The sequence below is a fragment of the Poecile atricapillus genome, chromosome 2, assembly GCF_030490865.1.
Source record: "Poecile atricapillus isolate bPoeAtr1 chromosome 2, bPoeAtr1.hap1, whole genome shotgun sequence".
Lineage (NCBI taxonomy): Eukaryota > Metazoa > Chordata > Aves > Passeriformes > Paridae > Poecile > Poecile atricapillus.
In genome coordinates, this window is record NC_081250.1 from 25,107,843 (window position 1) to 25,127,539 (window position 19,697).

At 41.6% G+C, this 19,697-nt stretch overlaps 2 protein-coding genes across 8 annotated transcripts in view; one reads left to right on the forward strand and one right to left on the reverse strand.

The window, feature by feature from the left end:
- Positions 1-10,320, forward strand: part of DYNC1I1 (dynein cytoplasmic 1 intermediate chain 1) — a 411,944-nt gene extending 401,624 nt beyond the window's left edge. For all 7 annotated transcript variants that reach the window (XM_058830768.1, XM_058830766.1, XM_058830765.1 and 4 more), the window contains one exon: positions 9,370-10,320. In XM_058830768.1, coding sequence (XP_058686751.1) covers positions 9,370-9,480 — 111 coding nt within the window. In that variant the 3' untranslated portion in view covers positions 9,481-10,320. The remainder of the gene's footprint in view (positions 1-9,369) is intronic.
- A 5,364-nt stretch (positions 10,321-15,684) lies between these two features.
- SLC25A13 (solute carrier family 25 member 13) overlaps positions 15,685-19,697 on the reverse strand; it is a 101,659-nt gene continuing 97,646 nt past the window's right edge. The window contains exons 16-18 of the mRNA XM_058832273.1: positions 17,943-18,101; positions 17,772-17,862; positions 15,685-16,900 (exon numbers count right to left, since the gene is read on the reverse strand). Of these exons, the coding sequence (XP_058688256.1) occupies positions 16,711-16,900; positions 17,772-17,862; positions 17,943-18,101 (440 nt within the window). The 3' untranslated portion in view covers positions 15,685-16,710. The remainder of the gene's footprint in view (positions 16,901-17,771; positions 17,863-17,942; positions 18,102-19,697) is intronic.

Here is a 19,697-nt window from a genome sequence, read left to right on the forward strand (position 1 = left end):
AGTAGTGTCACAGGGTAGGTATTTGAAATACCTAGTTAGTCTGTTGGGTGATATTTTCTCGGAAATTTTTTACCTCCTTTCTGATCTAAAAATAAATTTTACTGAAAAGTGTCCATAGCTTTAAGTTACAGAAAGTATGGAAGAGGAAAATTGCCAAGTATGAAATTCAGTTTAAGCTCAGTTTGTGTGCAGCAATTTGCAAATTTCAGAGAAATCAGTGACTTATCATTGTGGTGTTAAAACACTTCTGAGACAAGAGCTGCTTTGTATAATTAATTTTTTTCAGGGGGCTTTTGTGGTTTCAACCTGTCATATCCAGTAGCAGTTTTCATTTTGAGAATCCTTAACTGTGATTTCAATCTTTATGGCTTTCAGAATGGTCTGTACTTTGAACATGAAAAAATACTTAATTCGTGACTTGGAAAGTAACAGTTAACATATCAACTGAGGATAACTCTCGGCCTTAATACATCCTATTTTGCAGCTAAAATTCTATATTCTGTGTTTAATTTAAATGTGAAGCCTATACTTCAGTGCCTAAAGTGATGGAAGCATCTATGTCCGAAATGAAAAAAAAAAAAAAAATATAGAAAAACAACAAAATAAAGCCCACAGCTATTTCATGCTGGATGAGCTCTTGTGGATAACGGAATGTATACAAAATCTCAGAGAAAGCAGCAACTGTCCTGCTGACTAAAATCTTTGAGCAGTTTATCAGCTGCTATGGTGAGAGTCCATTTGCCAGCTGAGAGCCAGAAAGCTGTGGCAGAAGTCCTTTACAGTTCCTATTCTGCCAGGTTTCCTGGCATGAATCATGGCATGGACATGGCCAGCTTGGTCTGGATGAGAAGCAAGCTGAGCTGAGGATGATTTATTTCTTCCCTGAGGCAACAGTGCTTCACACAGCTGAACTTCCAAGGAGGCACCTTTGCCAGTGAAGCTACCCCACAAGTGGAAGCTCTGCTATTGCAAGTGAGAACGATGGGCCCATTCTTCCAATTAATGTAGTTGTCAGTAAAAAAAAAAATAGTCGGTATTGGAAAGAACAGGTCGAGGGCTCCTTACCTTCTAGTTTAGTTCATTTGGTATTTTTAGGCTTTCTTGTGCAATGATGACAACTGATAATATAATTTGGTGGAGGAGGAATCCTGATCCCTTAGCTCCAAATGTTAAATGTCCTGAAACACATGTAAAAAATTCCAGGACTTTTCAATGACTTTGATAAATGACAGTTGCAGCAGGGCTGAGATCCCCATGGGAGCTGGATGGCAGGCAGCATTCCTCACTGTTTTTCTCAATCCACCAGTAAATTGATGGCATTACAGAAGAAGTGGAATGGCAGGAACTGCAAGAACTTTGTTGCTTAGGGCACCACCTCTGTTAAAGCAAAATCGTGAGCTTTCCTCAAGCATAGGCAGATGCTCTTTTTGCTCTTTCTGCTGATTAACTGTATTAAATCTCTTTTGTTTCTAAGGACTTACAGGCCAATCCTCTCTGCCATTTAAAGTATCCCTCAAGGGAGAGGTGTAAGAGAGACTTCTCCCAATATGACTGCTGAAAGCAGTTTAAGTGGGCTTAAGAACAAGCTGTAAACTTATAGTCAGCCATAATATTTTAAAAATAAGAGGTGATTTTAGGAAATAAAAGTTATTGAAGTTTCGGTTTGAAGTCAACTCTTTCAGGATGACTAATGATTACTAAATGTTTTATCCTCTGTAGTTGATATCAAGTGCAGCATTTTGATACGTTAGTTGAGGGAGGCATAATCTGTTTGATAGCTTGGACATCATTCCTTCTGGTTAATTCAGGAGAACCTAAGCCAACTCTGGTTTTAGAGGTGGAACTGTAGCATTGTCTACAATTAAAGATACTTCCCACTTCCTTGTTTTCTTTTCTATATACCCTAGCAAGTTGTAATCCTTCAGGCTGAAGTTTTCCATAATTGGTGTTTGCTTCTAGTGCAGGTTTTGTTGTTTCTTACTTTTTTCTTTTTCTTTTTTCTTTTAAGATTAAAGACAGTACCATAACACAAAATTAATAACATGCTCAAATTGAGGGAGTTAGTCTTAACTCTGACATTTCCTATCTTTGAAGTGTTACAGTCTGCAGTCTTAATGTTCTGTTAATATGTATTTATGTGTCACCTATGTGTAATTTACAGGCTATGTTTTATTTTGTTCTCCTGTTAGACTGGCATTGAGATGACTGATACAGATGAAGAATACTAAGTTTGGAAAAGAAATAATGGGCATTCAAATATTCAATTCCTATGTAGGCCCTTTGTACAGCATATCTTCGCACATTACATATAAATTATTAAAATCACACTGTTGTTAGTGTGGTATTCAAAACATAATTTGACATCAGCTGTGTAACAATTCAGAAGTTACTGTTCTCCGTAGAATAAAAAGTCTGAGTTCACTGAAAATTGATTCAGTTTTTGTTTAAGTTGGGGGGTTTTGATATAAGCTAATATTTTGTTTTTTGGGTTTTTTTTGTTTTTTTTTTTTTTTTTTACTAAGGCAGCACTAGTTAAATCAGACCCTGCTGGTGAATTGCAAAGAAATAAATCACAACAGACATTAATCTAGATGAGGGCTAAGTAATTAACTTCATAGAAGGGTGGTGTATATTGTGTCTGTGACACTAGACTGACTGCTGTGCATAGAATAAATGCAGTATTTAGGTTGCCTATGGTATTCCACCCCTTCAATTAAGTAAACAAATATATATAGAGCTACTCTGGAGTGTATCCTTTGTGGTCTGAACACTGTATCTTATTAAAATCATCTGCATGCAGTATGTGGGGTTTGAGTTCCTGCCAGTGGTTTCATCCATTGTTAACAGTGATGCTCGGCTCTCCCAAGAGTTAAATACAGTGGTACTTTAGTTATGTGGAAAGGGTGCTCTTGGTTACTTTGGTGGCCATTTCGTTGCATATTACCTCCCACTTTGTTTCCATCCATGTGTGTGGCATAGGGTGTTGCCTGAAAAAATATAGGCTTTTTCAGGAAATAAAATATCCATATAGGTTGAGAAAAATATCAAAGGCAGCCTGTAATTGATTCTGGGGGGCAAGACCAGGGCCAGAATAGGTGTGTTCCTGCCTGCTGTATGTGTGTATCAAGATATTTAATATTCACATTATCATATCTGTTTTCACCACAATGAACGTGACAAAACATCTGTTGAACTCCAGACGATAGGATCAGTTCTGAAAGTGGAGCTGTAATAGTTCGTCACTGTTTGTATTGCGATCCTCATTCTGCAAGTGCTGTCTTTTACCCAGAAAATGAGACCAAGTGACTGTTCTACTTTTTAGAAATCATCAAGTTCAAGTAATTATAGTTTATCATCATGAAACACATTTTTACCTACAATGTCATAACTACATTCAGATGTTAATCCATTGCTTGAAGTATTTGCTGCAGATTTCTTTTCAGCACTTAGAGATACGGACAATATGGGTTGACAAAAATTTTGCTCAGAGAAAATATAGCTAAAACTACATTTGCCTGAAGCTATGCTTATCTGATTATGCTGTCAAATTGAATTGAAGGAATATAAAAATGGTGATAAGCCACATACACAAATAACTTAGTGTGAAGTCTGAGATTTTAGTCACTAGTTCACCAGACTTGCTGTTGTCTACAAACTCAGATTAATCTGAGTATTTTCTAAGTTTTAATTAGCTATCTCTTCAAAGAGTGTTTAACCTGAGCTTCTAAGAAATTGTAATAGCAACAGGCTATTTTAGAACTTTAATTTTTACATAGTTTTTATTTTCCCTGCTAGATAAAAGATTTTATGGCATACACAGCTCTGTGGAGGCTTAGACAGATAAACAGAATTGTCTAAAATAAGATCACCCTTTGCCTCCAAGCAACAACAAACCCAAATGCAACTAACGAAAGATGCATGTTAATCAGAACACATCTGACCTTTTGGAGCATGGTGATTAGCTATAAGAAAGCCACCAGTTTAGCTGAGAACAAGCTTTTTCTTAAGACAAAAATAAGAAGGTGTTGTGCTTCTGTAAAATGTCTGAATGGGTCACAGATTTTTGAGCTGGGAGCTGCTATCACCCTTGGAGTGTATCTTGGACCACCATGCCGGCTCGTCTGCAAACATGTAATTGAAAACAGTGTGTGGCACCAGGGCGGCGTGGGCTGGCTGCAACCACAGGCTCTGGCAGATCCTCCGAGCCCTGGTGTAGCTGCGCGTTGTCAGAGCCTCCACTTACACCTGTGTCCACGGGATGTGTGGGTCAGAAGTGTTATGGACCATGCTGGTTGGAAAACTTTGCCCCTTCACAACAACCTCTCAGTCACTGATGATGTCAAGGAGGTTCTTCCCATGGCTGTTTGTGCTTTGAGGCTTCTGAGCTCTAGGTGAAGCCAAAAAACCAGTGATTACTAAACTGGTGACTGGGATCACATAATAATTTCACCAGTGATCAGTGCTGCAGGTTATGAGTGTCTCAGTGACAGGTAAATAAGCCCATGAGGTACAGGCATTAAAAGGAAATGGAACAGTTCCATATATAGACAACTGTGCTCCCTTTGAGCACACTGAGGACACAAAGTGTCCCTTTATAGGACACTGGTTCCTCTGAAGTGGAGGTGACTGCTGCTGCTGAAATTGCATTTTGATTCCTCTCAGGAGAGTCCACTGTCCTCAAAGGAGAGCTGAGATGGACAAGAGCTTGGAGGCATGAAGGCAGGAAGAGTTTGCCTATCCTGTCCCAAAGATTTAGAGACTTCAGGGAAGGCAAGGAGCCAGAAATAAAGTGAAATATCCTCAATGAATAATTCATTGGCTGGAAAATGGTTTTTTAAGGAAACTGAAGCTATACAGGGATTTGGACAAATTCAGCTGAAACATATTCAGCCATAAAAAAAATGGATAGGAGGGAAATATACAAAAGTCTTGAAATATGTTCTAATATCTTCTTTCAACCATCTGGATAGATTCCTTTAAAAGGCACATTCAAAGATTTAGGGATTTTGTCTCGAAATCTTTCTCCTCCTCTTCTTCTCAACTTTTCTCCTTTTCTCCTTGTCTCCTTTTTTTACCCTTTTCCTTTTCCCTAAGTTTAAAGAGCAAATATACTAGAAGGTGTTAATTTATCTGAAAATGAAATTGATGTTGATTTGTATCTTTAGGCACTGCTTTTTGTTCCTTTTCTGCTTGCTCAGGGAGCCCAGCACTGATTGACTCAGAGGGTAGCATCAAGAGTTGTCTGCTCAGAGCATCTCCTTTTCCCGAGTTCTGTCACAGTTTTCAGAGTAGTATTCAGTGAAGTTGCTAATTGCACAGTTTCTAGGAAAACACAGAAATACAGCTTGTGTTTGTCAAATCTCTGGTGTATGCATTGGAAGGTCTGCACACAGAGGAAGTCTCTGACTCCATGAGAAGGTGGAGGAGGCTCGTTTTGGTGAACTCATGTGCCTGGTGCTGCCTGTGCTTCCTGGCAAGCCTCAGTGGCGGAACACTCTGTCACTGCATCTGGCGACACACATAAACCATCTCCTTGGTCAGCCCAGTGGGGAGCAGAGCACGTCAGGAAAGCTGACAGATAAGTGAAGTGCTTGGCTAGAGTGATCTCCCAAGAAACAGAAGCTTCAGAAGGTTCAAATGCTCTGTGGTAGTACTGAGATACAGTTTGGTTGTGTACTGCATAAATCATGTAGAATAGTGGCACATCAACAAGGCAAGGATGGGTGCTTGTCAGGAAGATCCTGGCAGCCATTTTTTGTAGGTAATACTGGTTTTTCTCTTTAGAACTACTGTCTCATGCAACCTAAACATAGGTTAATATGTTACATGTTAACATGATGTTAAAGCTAAAGCAGTGTAATTCAATTAATTAGGTGTGGGTAGCATTCACCTTCCATTGTAAAGGGACCAGAGGAAAACACTTAATAGCTTCTGTCTTCTTGTTTTGCTCCGTACCTTAGCATCAGTTCATTCAAATAACCTTCTGACTCAAATAAGTTCTTATATTAAATTATTATGCTTTGCTGAACATTTCTACCCTGCATCAACATCATGACAGGAAAGTTAACACATGCTGCTTTGTAGCTACTGGAAGCGGACAGAAAAGTTGCCACATGAGTGAGGAACACCCAGATAGTTTCAAACCTCTGCCCTTCCTCCATGGGGTATCTCCTCATTTCTTCCACCTCTGCCCCAGCATTTGCAGAAAATAACATGTGCAGAAAAGCTGAGAGAGAGATCCCACAGATAAACCCAGGTCTCCAGCACTTGTGGGTGTCGGTGTGCCCAGATGAAGGAACTTGAGTGGAAAATGACTGGAAGGGGAGCATTAATCCAGAGAAGAATTTGAATTGGAGTTTGTGGATACTTTTGGTTTTATTTGTGGTATTTTCCTGTATGAAAGGAACCACCTATTGTGGTTTAGTATTGGGGCCTTTGCAGAAAGAAGGGGTTTGGAGAATAAAAGACAATTTTTCCTCTGACTTTATTATTGCCAAGGTCTCCCGCTGCATCCCTGAGGAATTTATATTAGAGAGGTTTATTCTACTAACAGTCTATTAGCAGGATTGGCCCCTTGTTGAAAGCATGATGCAGTGCATGAGATTAAATAAGTTAAAATAAGATGAAGTTGTAAGGAATTAGGTTGCATGTGGGCACTGAATATTTTTTTTTCCTCTGTGCTAAAGGTATTGACTTTGGTCATTAATTGCTTTGTGAACTGAGTCACTATAAATGGCCCAGACCTTGCTAACACTATTGGCTAAAAATAAGACATGTAATGCATACATTCCTGGGGAGACACCTTGAGATACCAAGTTCTTTTAATAGCCTGGACTTTTATTTTACTTGTCTCTGGCTATGCTGTGGAGTAAAAACAATTAAATTATCTCAATATCATAAATACATTTAATTTTTTTTCTTTAGAATGACATACTTTCTTTTTCAGGCACTTAATACAATGTAATGCTGTTAAAGACTTCACAAGACAAGGAGCAGGAATGCTTTATTAAATTCAGAAAGTTCTTTGCCTAGGATATTGCTCCACTAAAAAGATTTTTCTACTTGAAATCAGTGAGACTCACTTCATTCAAGAGTTTGACAAATGGTAGTACTGTACACATCAGAAGAAATAAAGCAGTAATAACAGGGAGATGGTTGCACAGCTGGGTTTGGTTCCATCTCTGATAGAAGGATCTCTGCACTGCCCCTTACTACTGTACAGAAGCCAGACTAGGTGTGTGGCTGTGGCCAGTTGTGTGCTACAGGTACTTGTGTGCTGGTGCACTGACCTCTCTTCTGGTGCTACAGTTCCTTCTACTGAAGGATTTTGAAAGAATAGAGTAGTCTTTCAAATATAGACCATCCCAGATCCACATCTGTGCATGTGAACATGAGAGACAGCTGTCTGAAACTATTTACTCTTTTAACTCTGGTCTCCATTCCTGGGAGAAGTAAAGGAGAAAAATGCTAGAAGTGGAAAACAAAGAAGGGAAAACCCAGAGATGGCAGCGATGCCTGTATTAACTGGGCTGAGAGAACTTTTTGATAGGCTGCATTTCTCAGTCTGTAGCCTCATCTAATGCTAACTGTACTATATTTGGTGTTTCAACAGGCAAGAACCCAAACTGGCACACCAGCCCTTCATAATGTAACTCAGTCACTGATATATGTATAATACATGTATGTATTATGTATATTATGTATAATATATATATAATACATGTATTATGTACTGAGCTTTGAAAAACACACTGTGTTTTCTGCAAAATACTGGATGTAGAGGCAAAGCTAGATAAAAAATAATTGCAAAAAAACTGATAATCACCAGTGAGATACAGAGATGTTTAGATCTTGTATTGCAAATTCCTGTCCATACAATTAACACTTGCAGTAGTCTATATGGAGCTTTCACACGCAGTTAATCTTGGGCATACGCACAAGTTGTTTTGCCAGCTGGGTCATGTAACATGCTTTTCTTAGTCTCCAGGTCTGTGTATCCAGTCGAGATGTAAGGAGAAGAGAATAATTTGACTGTTTTCCACTGCAATGTACCATATGCCTTATGGGCACCTATGATCTGCTAGTGCCATGTGGACATAGTTAGCTGACCATTTGCTTGGCAATTCTTGTGGTGTATTAAAAGATTTAAGTCAGTTCAGACTGAATACTAAGTAATACAGACTGGATTAGCTATGGTTATACCCATTCTTCAGTCCAAAGGCATCCATTTGCTAAGGTGGACAGCAGTTTATTATAGTTTCCTGTAGTTTCCAAAAGAGTTGCCTTCTTCAGTACCAAGCACTGTGTAATGTCTTGAAGCAGTTATTCTTTCATATTATATGTAGGACGTGATCACAGCGCTTCAGGAGGGCAGTAAAAACTTGCATGGTTCATGTGGACGCTTGTTGCTGTTTTCTGGAATTTGACTTAATGAAAACAAAGTTGAGAAAAGTGCTTGTTTTGTTTTGGTGTTTCGTTACTTTTTTTTCTTTTTTTTATTATCTCAGTCCCAGTTTGCATTATCTTCCAGAAATTGCAATATTGGATCCAGCTGGAAACGACTGCAGTATTATTTTGCCATAGCACTAAAGCATTTTGTCTAGAAGTTCAGCTATTTAGATTACATGTCCCTCTTGCAGCCTAATATTCAAGAGCTCTTCATTAGAAACATCAATGGTATTAAATAGAAATGGATCTTGCATGATGATATAAAAAAATCCAGCTAGTAATGCAGTATCCAGTTGGTATAATATTTACATTGTAATGCATTTCTGGTAACTGTGAATTCCTTAACATAGAGGAGGGTAACTAAAACAACACAATATATTTATTTTACTACTTAGAGCTTTAATGAACTTCAGGAAAATAGTTTCAACACCACATTTTAAAAGCACTGTTACCTTGTACACACTGACCAGGGTCCTGCAAACAATTACCCTTGGGCACAGCCTTGCTGACTGCCAATGGCCAGCTCATGTGTGTGTGAAGTGAGACATATGTGTGTGTACATGTAGACATGAAGGCCTTGCTCCAGTTTGGAAAATCTGAAATATTTTAATCAAGGGGTAGACTTTGCAGCAACACTACAAAATCAAGCAGATAAAGCCTTTTGGTCTGCCACTGACTAAAGGTTCCTTCTGTCTGGTACTTGACTAGGAAACTACCAGATGTGCCTTGTGAGCTTGGCCACACTTCCCAGGTACCGGCCCGCAGTGGGCTGGTGCAGGATATGCCTCAGTGCTTCACTGTGCACAGCCATGCTGATAGCGGTAGGAGCCCTCTTCAAAGGTGCCTCTGTTTTGGGCCAGAGCAAGAACCAGTCCTGCACTGCCAGTGTCCTAATTAATTCTCTCCTGGTTTGTCCTGCAGCTGGCTGTGCCACACAATGACGAGTGGACACGTTTCGCCCGGACCTTGGTGGAGATCCGCGCCAACCGAGCCGACAGTGAAGAAGAGGGGGCGGTGGAGCTTTCGGCATAGAGGGAGAGGAGCAGCGCCCGCCACAACAGCAGCTTCCCCCGCCGAGTACGCCAGTGTTCAGTGTCAGAGTCAGTCTTGCTGTGGCTTTTGATGCCAGTGTACATGCCAGTATTGCTCAAAGCATTCCATATTAATCACACTGCTTTATACAAGGCTGAAAATATCCAGAGCATTTTCATACTTTATATTCCTGTCTGAAAAGTAAGAAAGAAAAGACAAATCAACCCTTTATGGGTTTAGTTGTTGCCTTTTAACTACTTAGTAGCTGTATTTAATAGCTAGGAACCCCTGGTTAAACTTGTGCTCACATTGCCCTTCTGGCATAGTCCTATTAAATCCATATGAAGCCAGATATGATTATGTGCAGATGTGGTGTGCTTCACTGTATGGGACTGGGCCAAAGACTTTAGATGTGGTGTATCACATGGTGACTTACATTATGAATGGATGTACTATACGAAAGTTGCTGCTCCTTATTTATTGCGGTGTGCTGCATGGAACATATTTATTTGAAAGCATTAAAATAAACGATCCTAAAGCATGTGCATAATGAGAGAACTGCATTGTCTGTGTGCTGCTGTAGAGGTTACATTGAAGTCCACGTAACAATTACAGTACATCAGTTGTGCTTAAGATGCAAGATCTATAAAGGTTGGCTTGAGTGGGCGGAATGAGTTCCCTTTCCTTTTTTTTTAAGATGCCTATTATTTCTAGGCACTTTAACTATATTTCAGTTGGTCACTGATACTTGTCACGCAAGTTAACACTAACAGTCTGACAAAGGGTTGTGGTTCCCAAGTATGACACCAGTATTGCCAATAAAATGTACCAGGCCTGTTCTGTTGCAGTGTGGTTGATTTTTCCTTGCTAGCAGTGCTCACTGTGTTCATTACCAGTCACTGTTGAGGCACCAGGCATGTGACTGCACTGACTCACAGGAAACTCATGCAGCTGCTCTGTAAATAGTTACCTTTGTCATTGGGACTGCCCAGTAATGGACCTGCATGGATCAGACCCTGCTGCCAATTTTACGTGGGCAAGCACTAATGCATGTCAGCTTCTGGGCTAATTTTTATTTTCCCTCCATCCCTATAGTACTTACCTGCACACACATGCACACACAGAGCAGCAGTGTGCTGCCATATGTGCTGAAAGAAAAGGAATAGGAGAGCCAAGGCCTTCCCAGACTGTCTTGAGAGACAGGTTGGGACAGGGGACAAAGGAACAGGCTTTATGACAATCTTGTGGCCTGAGCAAAGGAACAGTGCAGACTGGTCTGGTTGAGTGCTGTGGCCCAGATATTGGTGATGAGGCTGCCTCAATACGTCCATGTCACAGTACTCTGCTGAGCCAGAGGGTAGCTCTGCCATCTGAGTTTAGCAGTGGCTCACACTCAGGGGCATGGAGGTGAACCATTTTAGCAAGAAGCACTGTGAGTCTGACAAGAAAGATCTTGTACATTAAAGTTTCTCGTCGCATTGGCTCATCTCATCTTTGGGCAGTCATGTTGAGGAATGAATCATTGGGAAGTCTGCACTGCTAAAGCCAGAGCAGGCTGAGAAAAATGTATCCTTTGGAAAAGCTGCCCTTATCTTCTTAGTGGTTAGAAGCAACTCCCAGTGCCCATGGAAGTGTCCTTCCACTGAGCTGTGGGGAGCATCTTCTCCCAGAAGGCCTAGTACACAGCAGAGATTTATCAGTCATTTTCAGGTGGCTTCCTGAGAGTGGAGCCATGTTAGAGAACTTTGTGGTTTTCTTCCATTATTTTTTTTTGTGTGTGGGGTCCAGCAGTACACAGAGGGAACAAGGAAAAGATCTGAATTTCCACAGAAATCACCAGGTTTGTATCTACAGAGCAATAACATGAAAGAGTCATTTCACACCGCTGAAGCAGATGGAAAAGCACCCATGAACAAGAGGCATTTACTTTCCTTCTGTTGCTCATGATTATCCTGCAGTGGAGTTTGACCTGCCCTCGTTGCTTCCCTTCCCGGAATCTCCCACAGTTCTTGTTTGTTTGATTTTCCTGCTGCTAAACAAATAGCTGCATTTCACTGGCTTCCTCAAACAGCCCATATGACAAAATGTTACTCAGAATCTGCCCAGTAGGGAAATAAATACAAAATTATCCTTGAATGTGAGCAAAAAGAAACCATCTTCTCCTGTCTCTTTTGCCTAGGAACATCCAGAGAATAGAAGGAAGAACATAAAGGGTTATGTCCTATGCTGTAGCACTGCCAGGATGCTGCCATGACTGCTCCAGGTGTGGAAAGGGTCAGAAGACAGCCTGGCTCTTTCAGGGCCATTGCAAGTGAGCTTTCTGTGAAGGACATAAGCTGTGCTCAGACTGAGCTGGAGAGCACACCTGAACCACAGAGGTCAGAGAAAGCAAACTACTGCAGAAGTAGGCAAGTGGCAGGAAGAGGCTAAACTGAGGTTTAGGATGGAAGACAGGACTGTAAGGTACATGTGGAAGGGACAATTCTCCTATATTTGTTGAAGGCAAGTCCAGAGTCTACCTTGATTTCAGTGCCAAGGATCAGAGCTACACCAGCACAGGCGAGAGGAAGAAGAATGATGTGGCCGGGGACATGGATTTGTTCTGAAAGGAGCTGTGAAAAGACATAGGGAGACATGACAGGTACTGGGGATGGGAGCTTAAGGCATTGGCTGAAAGGTGAAGCAGGATTCTTCACCTTTATGACATGTACTTTGTTCAAAAGACCCTATGGTAACAGAGAAAGAAGATGATAGCCAGGGCATACTGAAAGAACACATGCACAGCACTGGCCAACCTGGAATTTGACCAGGAGACACAGAACTGAGCATGGGGCTGGAATGCCAGGTCCATCATGTAAATAACAGCACTCAGTGGATCTCTGAAAGGTGGAAGTCAAATAGGCTACCTCTGAAGTCTGGGAACACCACAAACATCTGCATGGAAAGGCTATCATAACAAGTCTTTTTTGCTGAGATTAGACTCCACAGAGTTACTTGTAGCTTATTACTTCAAAGCAGGTGGGACAAATGATGCTGGGTTGCAACGATTCAAGAGCTGCAGCTTTTTCCACAGAATACTCAGCAAGTGCTCCATAATAAATTTTCCAAGGTGGATGGTGTTTCCTCCTTGGTCTCAAAACCAGCGCCCCAAACATTTGCTACTTCTGAAAACATCAGAGGCCCTACGATGCCTTGGAATAGCATCATCTCACACTACAAATGAGTCTGCATCTATGAAAACAACTAGGAATAGGTTCTTTCACACAAGACAGGTGGAAAACCTCTGAAAAGTTTTAGCAACTGATAAAAAGCATGCACAGCAGAATACTGAAAACCCCTCACAAAGCAAAACGGCATCCCACATGGAGTGGGATGCTTTCCACTGACCAGTGACAAAGGCCACTCTCCTGTCTAAGGCAGGACTCAGTGCCTAAGGGTGCTATAGGGTAGCTGCCTATCCTTGGGAAGCTTACAGGACTGGTTCTCCTTCAAAGTCACACACAAAGATACTTCTGAAGTAATATCACCGTGTCTGGTACACAGTGTCTGCACAGCCTGGGGTGTGAGGAAGGACAGGCAATGTAACTACAGCAGCTGGAATGAATCTTGCAAGCAATAGTACTGCTTCCTGGTGATGAGGAACAGTGCAAGGAGCAGTTAAAATGATTGCTACACTTCAAATGTCATCTCTCTGAAGGGCAACAGACACTTTGATGACATCCCCCCATTCAGCACTAGGGAAGGCTGCCCAGTCTCACAGCCTGAGTTATCTGCTGCCCACCGTGCAGAAAGCAGAACCACCATATGGCACGTGGCTTTAAAGAAACCACTTCATCCCAAGCTGCTTCTGTGTTTTTTGATGTGTTTGAAGGTCTCTGGAGACACTTAAAATACAAACATCTTGAGATTGGTATATTCTCAACCATTAAATAACTTACAAATGATTACTATCTCTGGAAATCGCCTTCTAGCTTATGCAAAAAAAGCAAATATTTAAACCAAAAACAGAGTCTGAGTTTCACAGGAGTGCTTAAACAGCAAAGCTGAAGGATTCTTGATTGTCCCTGTGTGACTGGAGAGGATCTCAGCAGCACGCAGTGTGACGTATGTGCACAGAGAGCAGGGTCATTCCAAGCAGGCTGTCCCCTCCTAAGATGATGCAGAGCTGCTCGTCAGGTTTTGTATTTTTAGCAGGTTTAGAAAAACCTGCCCAATTTATTTTTGAGCCCTGTGGTAAGTTTGCTCGCAAAAGCATCCCTGCAAACTGTCAATATTAAGTCAGCTTAAACCCAACCCAATCCCTGGGGACCAAGCAGGAAAGCATCTCCTGGCTTCTGCTGGACCAAGAAACAAAAATGGCGTAACTGCTTCAGGGACATCCCTGCCCCACTCTCAGTCTGACAGGTAACATCACCAGTTTTTGGCCATTTCTTTTTTCTAGAAGTGCTGTCACAGGGAGTTAGCTGGAGTGCAGGAAGCAAGTGAGGTTACTTTTTTTATCCATTTGCATAACTCACCCAGAAACCAAGAGAGGACAATGTCCTCAGGGCGTTTTGTTTGTTCGCAAGGCAATCTGGCAATTCCTTGGCCTGCAAGCTTTTCAGAGCAGGAATGCATCCTTTTGTGTCTGGAGGAAGCCGACTGTGGGCAGAGATCTTCCCCAAGATCTCTGGGCAGAGCTGCAGTATGATTTGGAATGTTTTAAACTCACTTCATGTTAACAAAGCAGCCACTGGCTCTTCAACACTTCTGCCCCTACATCTGATGTCTATTGACCCTTCTGAGATGGATCTGCCATAGGAGAGCTGTGCCTGAGCTTTGTTCCTGGGGTGGGAGCTTTGCCCTTCATCCCCAGAATAAAGAACAAGTCATAAATACACTGCCAGGCCTGGGAATGAGAGGGCACCAGGAGGCACAGAAACTGGTTTTGTGGAACACAAGAAACGAATGGTCTTTATCACATGAGCCAAGAAGTTGTGCAAGCCCCACAGCTACCCAGCTCTAATTCTTCATCCATTTCTGGCTGCAAAGCCCCAGCAGTGCTGCAGTTCAGGGTCAGGCAGCACAGGGACGTGCTTTGGTGGGTGCAGCCTGGGTCCCTCTCCAGAATGAGCCAAGAGGAAGCAGCTGCCAACCAAGCCCATCCAGTGGCCAGGCACTTCCTCTCCTGGATCAGGGAGAAGGTGCAGCTCTGCACTCAGATGTCTTCCCGGAGCTGCTGACTTTCCCCAGAAACCCCTGACATGGTATGTCAGCAAACATGAGAGGTGAAGTATAAAACCAGCTCTTAAACAGCCTAAAATCTCATATGTGAAGCACAGGCAGCTCCCAGTGAGAATGTTTTACTTCTGTAACATGCTTTAAACAAAAATCCTGGTTAATTTTGAAGGGTTATTACAAGGGAGAGCTTTTTTCTCCCCTATTTCTGAAATGAAGGAGCTGTTGTTTGGGGAGACTTGGATATACAGGGCTGGCAAGAAGCAGCTGCTGCCTGTCAGAGCAGTCTCTGCACAGTGGTTTAGCCAGACTCCAAGATGCAGCTGGCAGGTAAATGTCATCTGCTCCCCTCACCTTCTTGTGCACAAGTGCTACTCCTACCCTCGAGCTTCATTTCACTAGTAACTTCAAAATACAGATTAGCCCAGGAGAATAATTTTCATGATGACCCAAACAGAAATGCAAAATCAAGAGAGATTTCCATTTCAGTATTTCCACAAATTACAGCACAGTGTGGTATTGCACAGAAAACTCCTTCTTCTGCAGAGATGCTGCATCTGTGCATTCCCTCAGTGTACAGTCAAGGTTGAAGGCGCTCACCCTCATGCCCCCCACTCCAAGGAGACAAGCAAGGCCAAATTCCTCATCATAAGAGGTATCATAGAAGACACGCAACAGGACCTTCAAGTGGCTAGGTAATCAGGCTTTTTATAACCACTAACCTCTCCCCAAATGTAGAGATAAAAATATAAAAGCTTCAAACCTGGCTTCTGACTGAGTAAAAAGTTTCTCTTTTTTCCTGAGTGACATCTCCACCAACAGATGTCTTTTCTAGGCAGGGGAATTGTAGTAATTTGTTCTCAAGTTGCAGGTGTTTTTATAGCCTACAAGTGCAAATATTAGCTTCATCTTAACCTGACTTCATCACTGAAGTTGAACAAGACATTTGATGTACTGCACTATTTCCGTAACAGAAAAACGTGTGCATCTGTTTGAAAGGTTTATTTCTATCTTCATAAATACAGAATTTTCTAAACACTGTGCAAGGCACCAAAAATTAAGTAAAATCTTTTATTTTAGATTATTTTAATCTCTTTTGACTCAATGAAGTAAATAAGAATCTGAAACCATCTATTTGCCAATTACAAGCCAGCAGTTAAGGCAGGTACCATTGATACAGTGCATGAATTTTCTATTGCAGTTATTTAAACAAGCAGCGTTTTACTATAGAAGTGCATATACAAACTGAATTCCAAACACCAGCAACCCAAGATAGGCACCTAGTTATGAAATTTCCTTGTATGTGTAGTAGAATGCCAAAAGTTCTGCCATAAAGTGCAAAGACTATGGACAATAACACTTTCTTTTGAGCATTTTGATACCAGTAACATAATACAACGGCTAAACATTTATAAATGTGGTTTCCATTACAAAAACATGTTCCACATAAAAGCTCCATAATACAATCCAGAAACAGAACTTGTGCGCGTACAGATTTAAGAAGTTGAAGCTGTACTGGCATACCTAGGTACCGGGTATATATTTGCTGACCTCTACAGACACGCACCGAGTTTAAAACCAATTTACACACACAGTCCAAATCATTCTGCTTCGAGCACCGTGATATCCACTGAGTTTTCCATTTGAGTGAATATGTGCGACATCTGCCCTGGTAATCTGCAACTGAGCATTGCCTGTAAAATGATCTGGTTCACAGCTCTCACCCAGCCCTCCCCAATAAACGGAACCTAAAATTAGTGTCTTCCCAACACAAGCACATGTCAGATGTGGACAAATACATTCATGGTCCCAAACTTAAAACAACTGGTAAGAATTTCACAGTGATCTGGTTACGGAAGCACAAAGACAAATGATTCTATTTAAGATGAAAATTACTTTAAAACTCAAATGAAGCTAATCTTTTATATGATGAGAAGCTAAAGGAACAAAGTATTAACCAATTAGAAAAGTGGCTCTTTCCCAACTAATAACAAAAACCCTACAGCGATAAACTTAGGGTCCTACAGCTGCAGCAGCCTTTGAGGTAGGTGGCGATGGCTTAAACCGAGGTAGGCAAAGTCCAAACTTGTTTTCAATCCCTGCAAAAGTGGCAACTGCCAATTTATAACCACCAACATGGTCAGGGTTAGGAGCAGGGAGCGTGATCCTAGATTTAGGAACTGTCTCTGATCCAGCTGGTTTTCTGCAAAATAATAAAAATAATAAATTAATTGCATAGACTAAAATCAGTATTCACAAAAATCTCCTCCATAAAGTAAATTTAATGATACATCTGAGTGTACTTCCCTGTAAGCAACGAAATTAAATGCTGCAATGTAAGGAGAAATACCCTGTTTTTAAACTTTCCAGAATAGTTAGGAGCCTTCATGTTGATTCAGTATGGTCAAATCCAGATAAAATTTGCAGCGCATTAATCAAAACTAGTGTGAGGTAGCTGGGGTTCATAAGTCTGCTGCAGCACACAACCAATCCAGGAACATAGCAGAATTTAAGTAATTTTTGTCATGGCTTTCAAGTTGCGGTTGCCAAAGATCCATAGAGTCTGCAGCTGCTCTGGGATCAAGTTAAACAGCTACATGCACATCCACCTGCATTGTCAACAAAGGCAGGAGGCACAACTGAAGCTCCAACAAATTGGTTTTGACCTTGGTGACAACTGTATATTTTTTTGGATATCAAATGCCCTGTCTAATGAGGCTTCTCCACCAAATAATGAGAACTAAGGCAGAGTGTATCCTGACCTGGCAGGCATCACATTTTTCCTGCATTTTCATCCCCAGCCCATTATTTAGCCTCCCACTGTCTCTGTTTACACTAACATAGGTCCCCTGCTTGAAACCGTGATATAAAATGCGGCAATATCTTGCTATGAAACAGGTACTGGAATATCATTCCAACCTCCACCAGTAAAATGTGGTTGCAAATAATATTTACAAAGCCTTTACAACATGTCCTAGCAAGCCCCTGGCTCTGATGTCCTGAGGAGGACCAAGACCCAACAGAACCAAGGGTAACTTCAGGATACCTGGTATATTCAGACATCACATACTTACACTCCTCCAAAGTCCACATAAAACCATCTCTGCAGTAGCTCGTAAGTCACCAGAGTTACACCAAACTGAGGAGAAGATCGAAATACACGAGCTTGAAAGAAAAAAACAGAGTTCCTAAGTGACAAATGCCACAATCAGAAATCACTTGGCAATCAAAGCTCTTTTACACACCTCCTGCTCCTTTCCAGAGAGCCTTCGGACCTTCTTCCCGCAAGATTTTGGCAAAGCAGTCCACAACACCGCTGTAGGTGGTCTGTCCTGCTCGGGCTGCCACCTGTAGCCTTGTTTTGATGACATCTGCAGGGGTGACCAGAGAGGCTGCAGGCATACCTGCACAATACAAAAGCCATCAGGTGGGTACCACTGGCTTGGCACATATACTACACATCTCATTTATCGACAGGGAAGCAGGTCTTTCCTCCTTACATCAGGTGAATTCAGCTACATTTGATTAAAGCAGAACCTGGGAAGGAGAACAAGCAACAAGCAACAAGAGGTTGCTGTTGTGGATGTGGTTTAACGCAGAGAGAGCTTCTTCCAGAGGAACAACCATATCACATGCTTCCTGCCAAGCTGGGAGGCACAGATTAGGATTAGCAGTGCTAATCAGAAACTTGCATAGTTAATAAACACAAAGCTTTTGGAGGGAAGGTTGATATTTCCCTTTCCTTTTCACTCCTCTCTGTGGTTCCTGGCATCCTGGTGTACACTGTACTAGAATAGGCTGTACACAGACACACAAACACACGGACACACAAACACCCCTCAAGCGGCAATGTCACCGAGAACCAGATAATGCCATGCATGCTCAGCATTGCTTGAGAGCTAAGGCTTACAAAAAGGGTCATTCTTCTCATTAGGAACGGCAGACTGCTCAGCTGCAAAGCCACAGCTGATATCCTCAGCAGAATATGTGGAGGAAGATTTAAATTTACTCTGGCAGATAATCAACTGAAAGTAAAAAATACCAAATTACCGATGGGTGGTATTTCTAAAACCATCCCTATCCAAACTTGGGGCATGTTTAGAAGTGGAAAAAAAAAAGCCAAAAAGAAAGGCAAAGAAAAGCACCAAGACTGTACCCAGAAGACACTGTCTCTTATGGTTTTATTACTTTTCCATTCTGCATCTGTTCCAAACCAACTTGGTTAGATGTAGATGCATAAATCTCCTTTCCTTTTTTTTTTTTTCCAGCTTAATAATTCTGTAACAAATGTTGTCCAAACCAGCCTGGTCTGGCCTCAAGCTCCAGAGCGCCCTTCCTGCAGACTGCTTCAAGAGATCAAATCATGTGCATGTCACCAAAAGATTTCCTACTCCTCTCTTCTCCCCCCCAAAATAACTCATACACTGGGTGTGCACTCAGTGCAAGCATGGGCTGTCTGGCAGGCGAGCATTAAAACCTGGTCAAGGTTTCTGAATTCCAGAAACACTGAAATTCCTCTTTGCTTAGCCTTACCCACACCAGGGTATTGCTTGAATCTTCAGTTTAAAGCCAGACTTTTGTCCTTCAAAAGCCAACCAGTGTTTTCAAGAAAACCTAAGAACTTACTTAGAAACAATTCTGCTTTCTACACGTTGACTTCCATCTCCTTATCACTCACTCCATATTATTGAGGATATTTTGCACTGGAGATACTTAAAATCCTTTCTTTAGGAACTATATGTACAGGACAAAAGCGTTTACAGACAAATTGAAGTTACAGATTGCTGCCGAGAGAAGCTTACAATCAGAATGTGACAAATAGCCCAGCAGGAGCTGACAAGAATAAAAAGGAGCTAGGGAAGGAGAAGGAACTTCATGGAGGCAATAAGCAAACAGAGCAAAGTAAGGAGAGACCCTGCAGATGATATTAGAATCATCTCAGAATATGCTACAGCACAACAGGTTGAGATGTCTGAAAACCAGACGCAGATCAAGCTAGA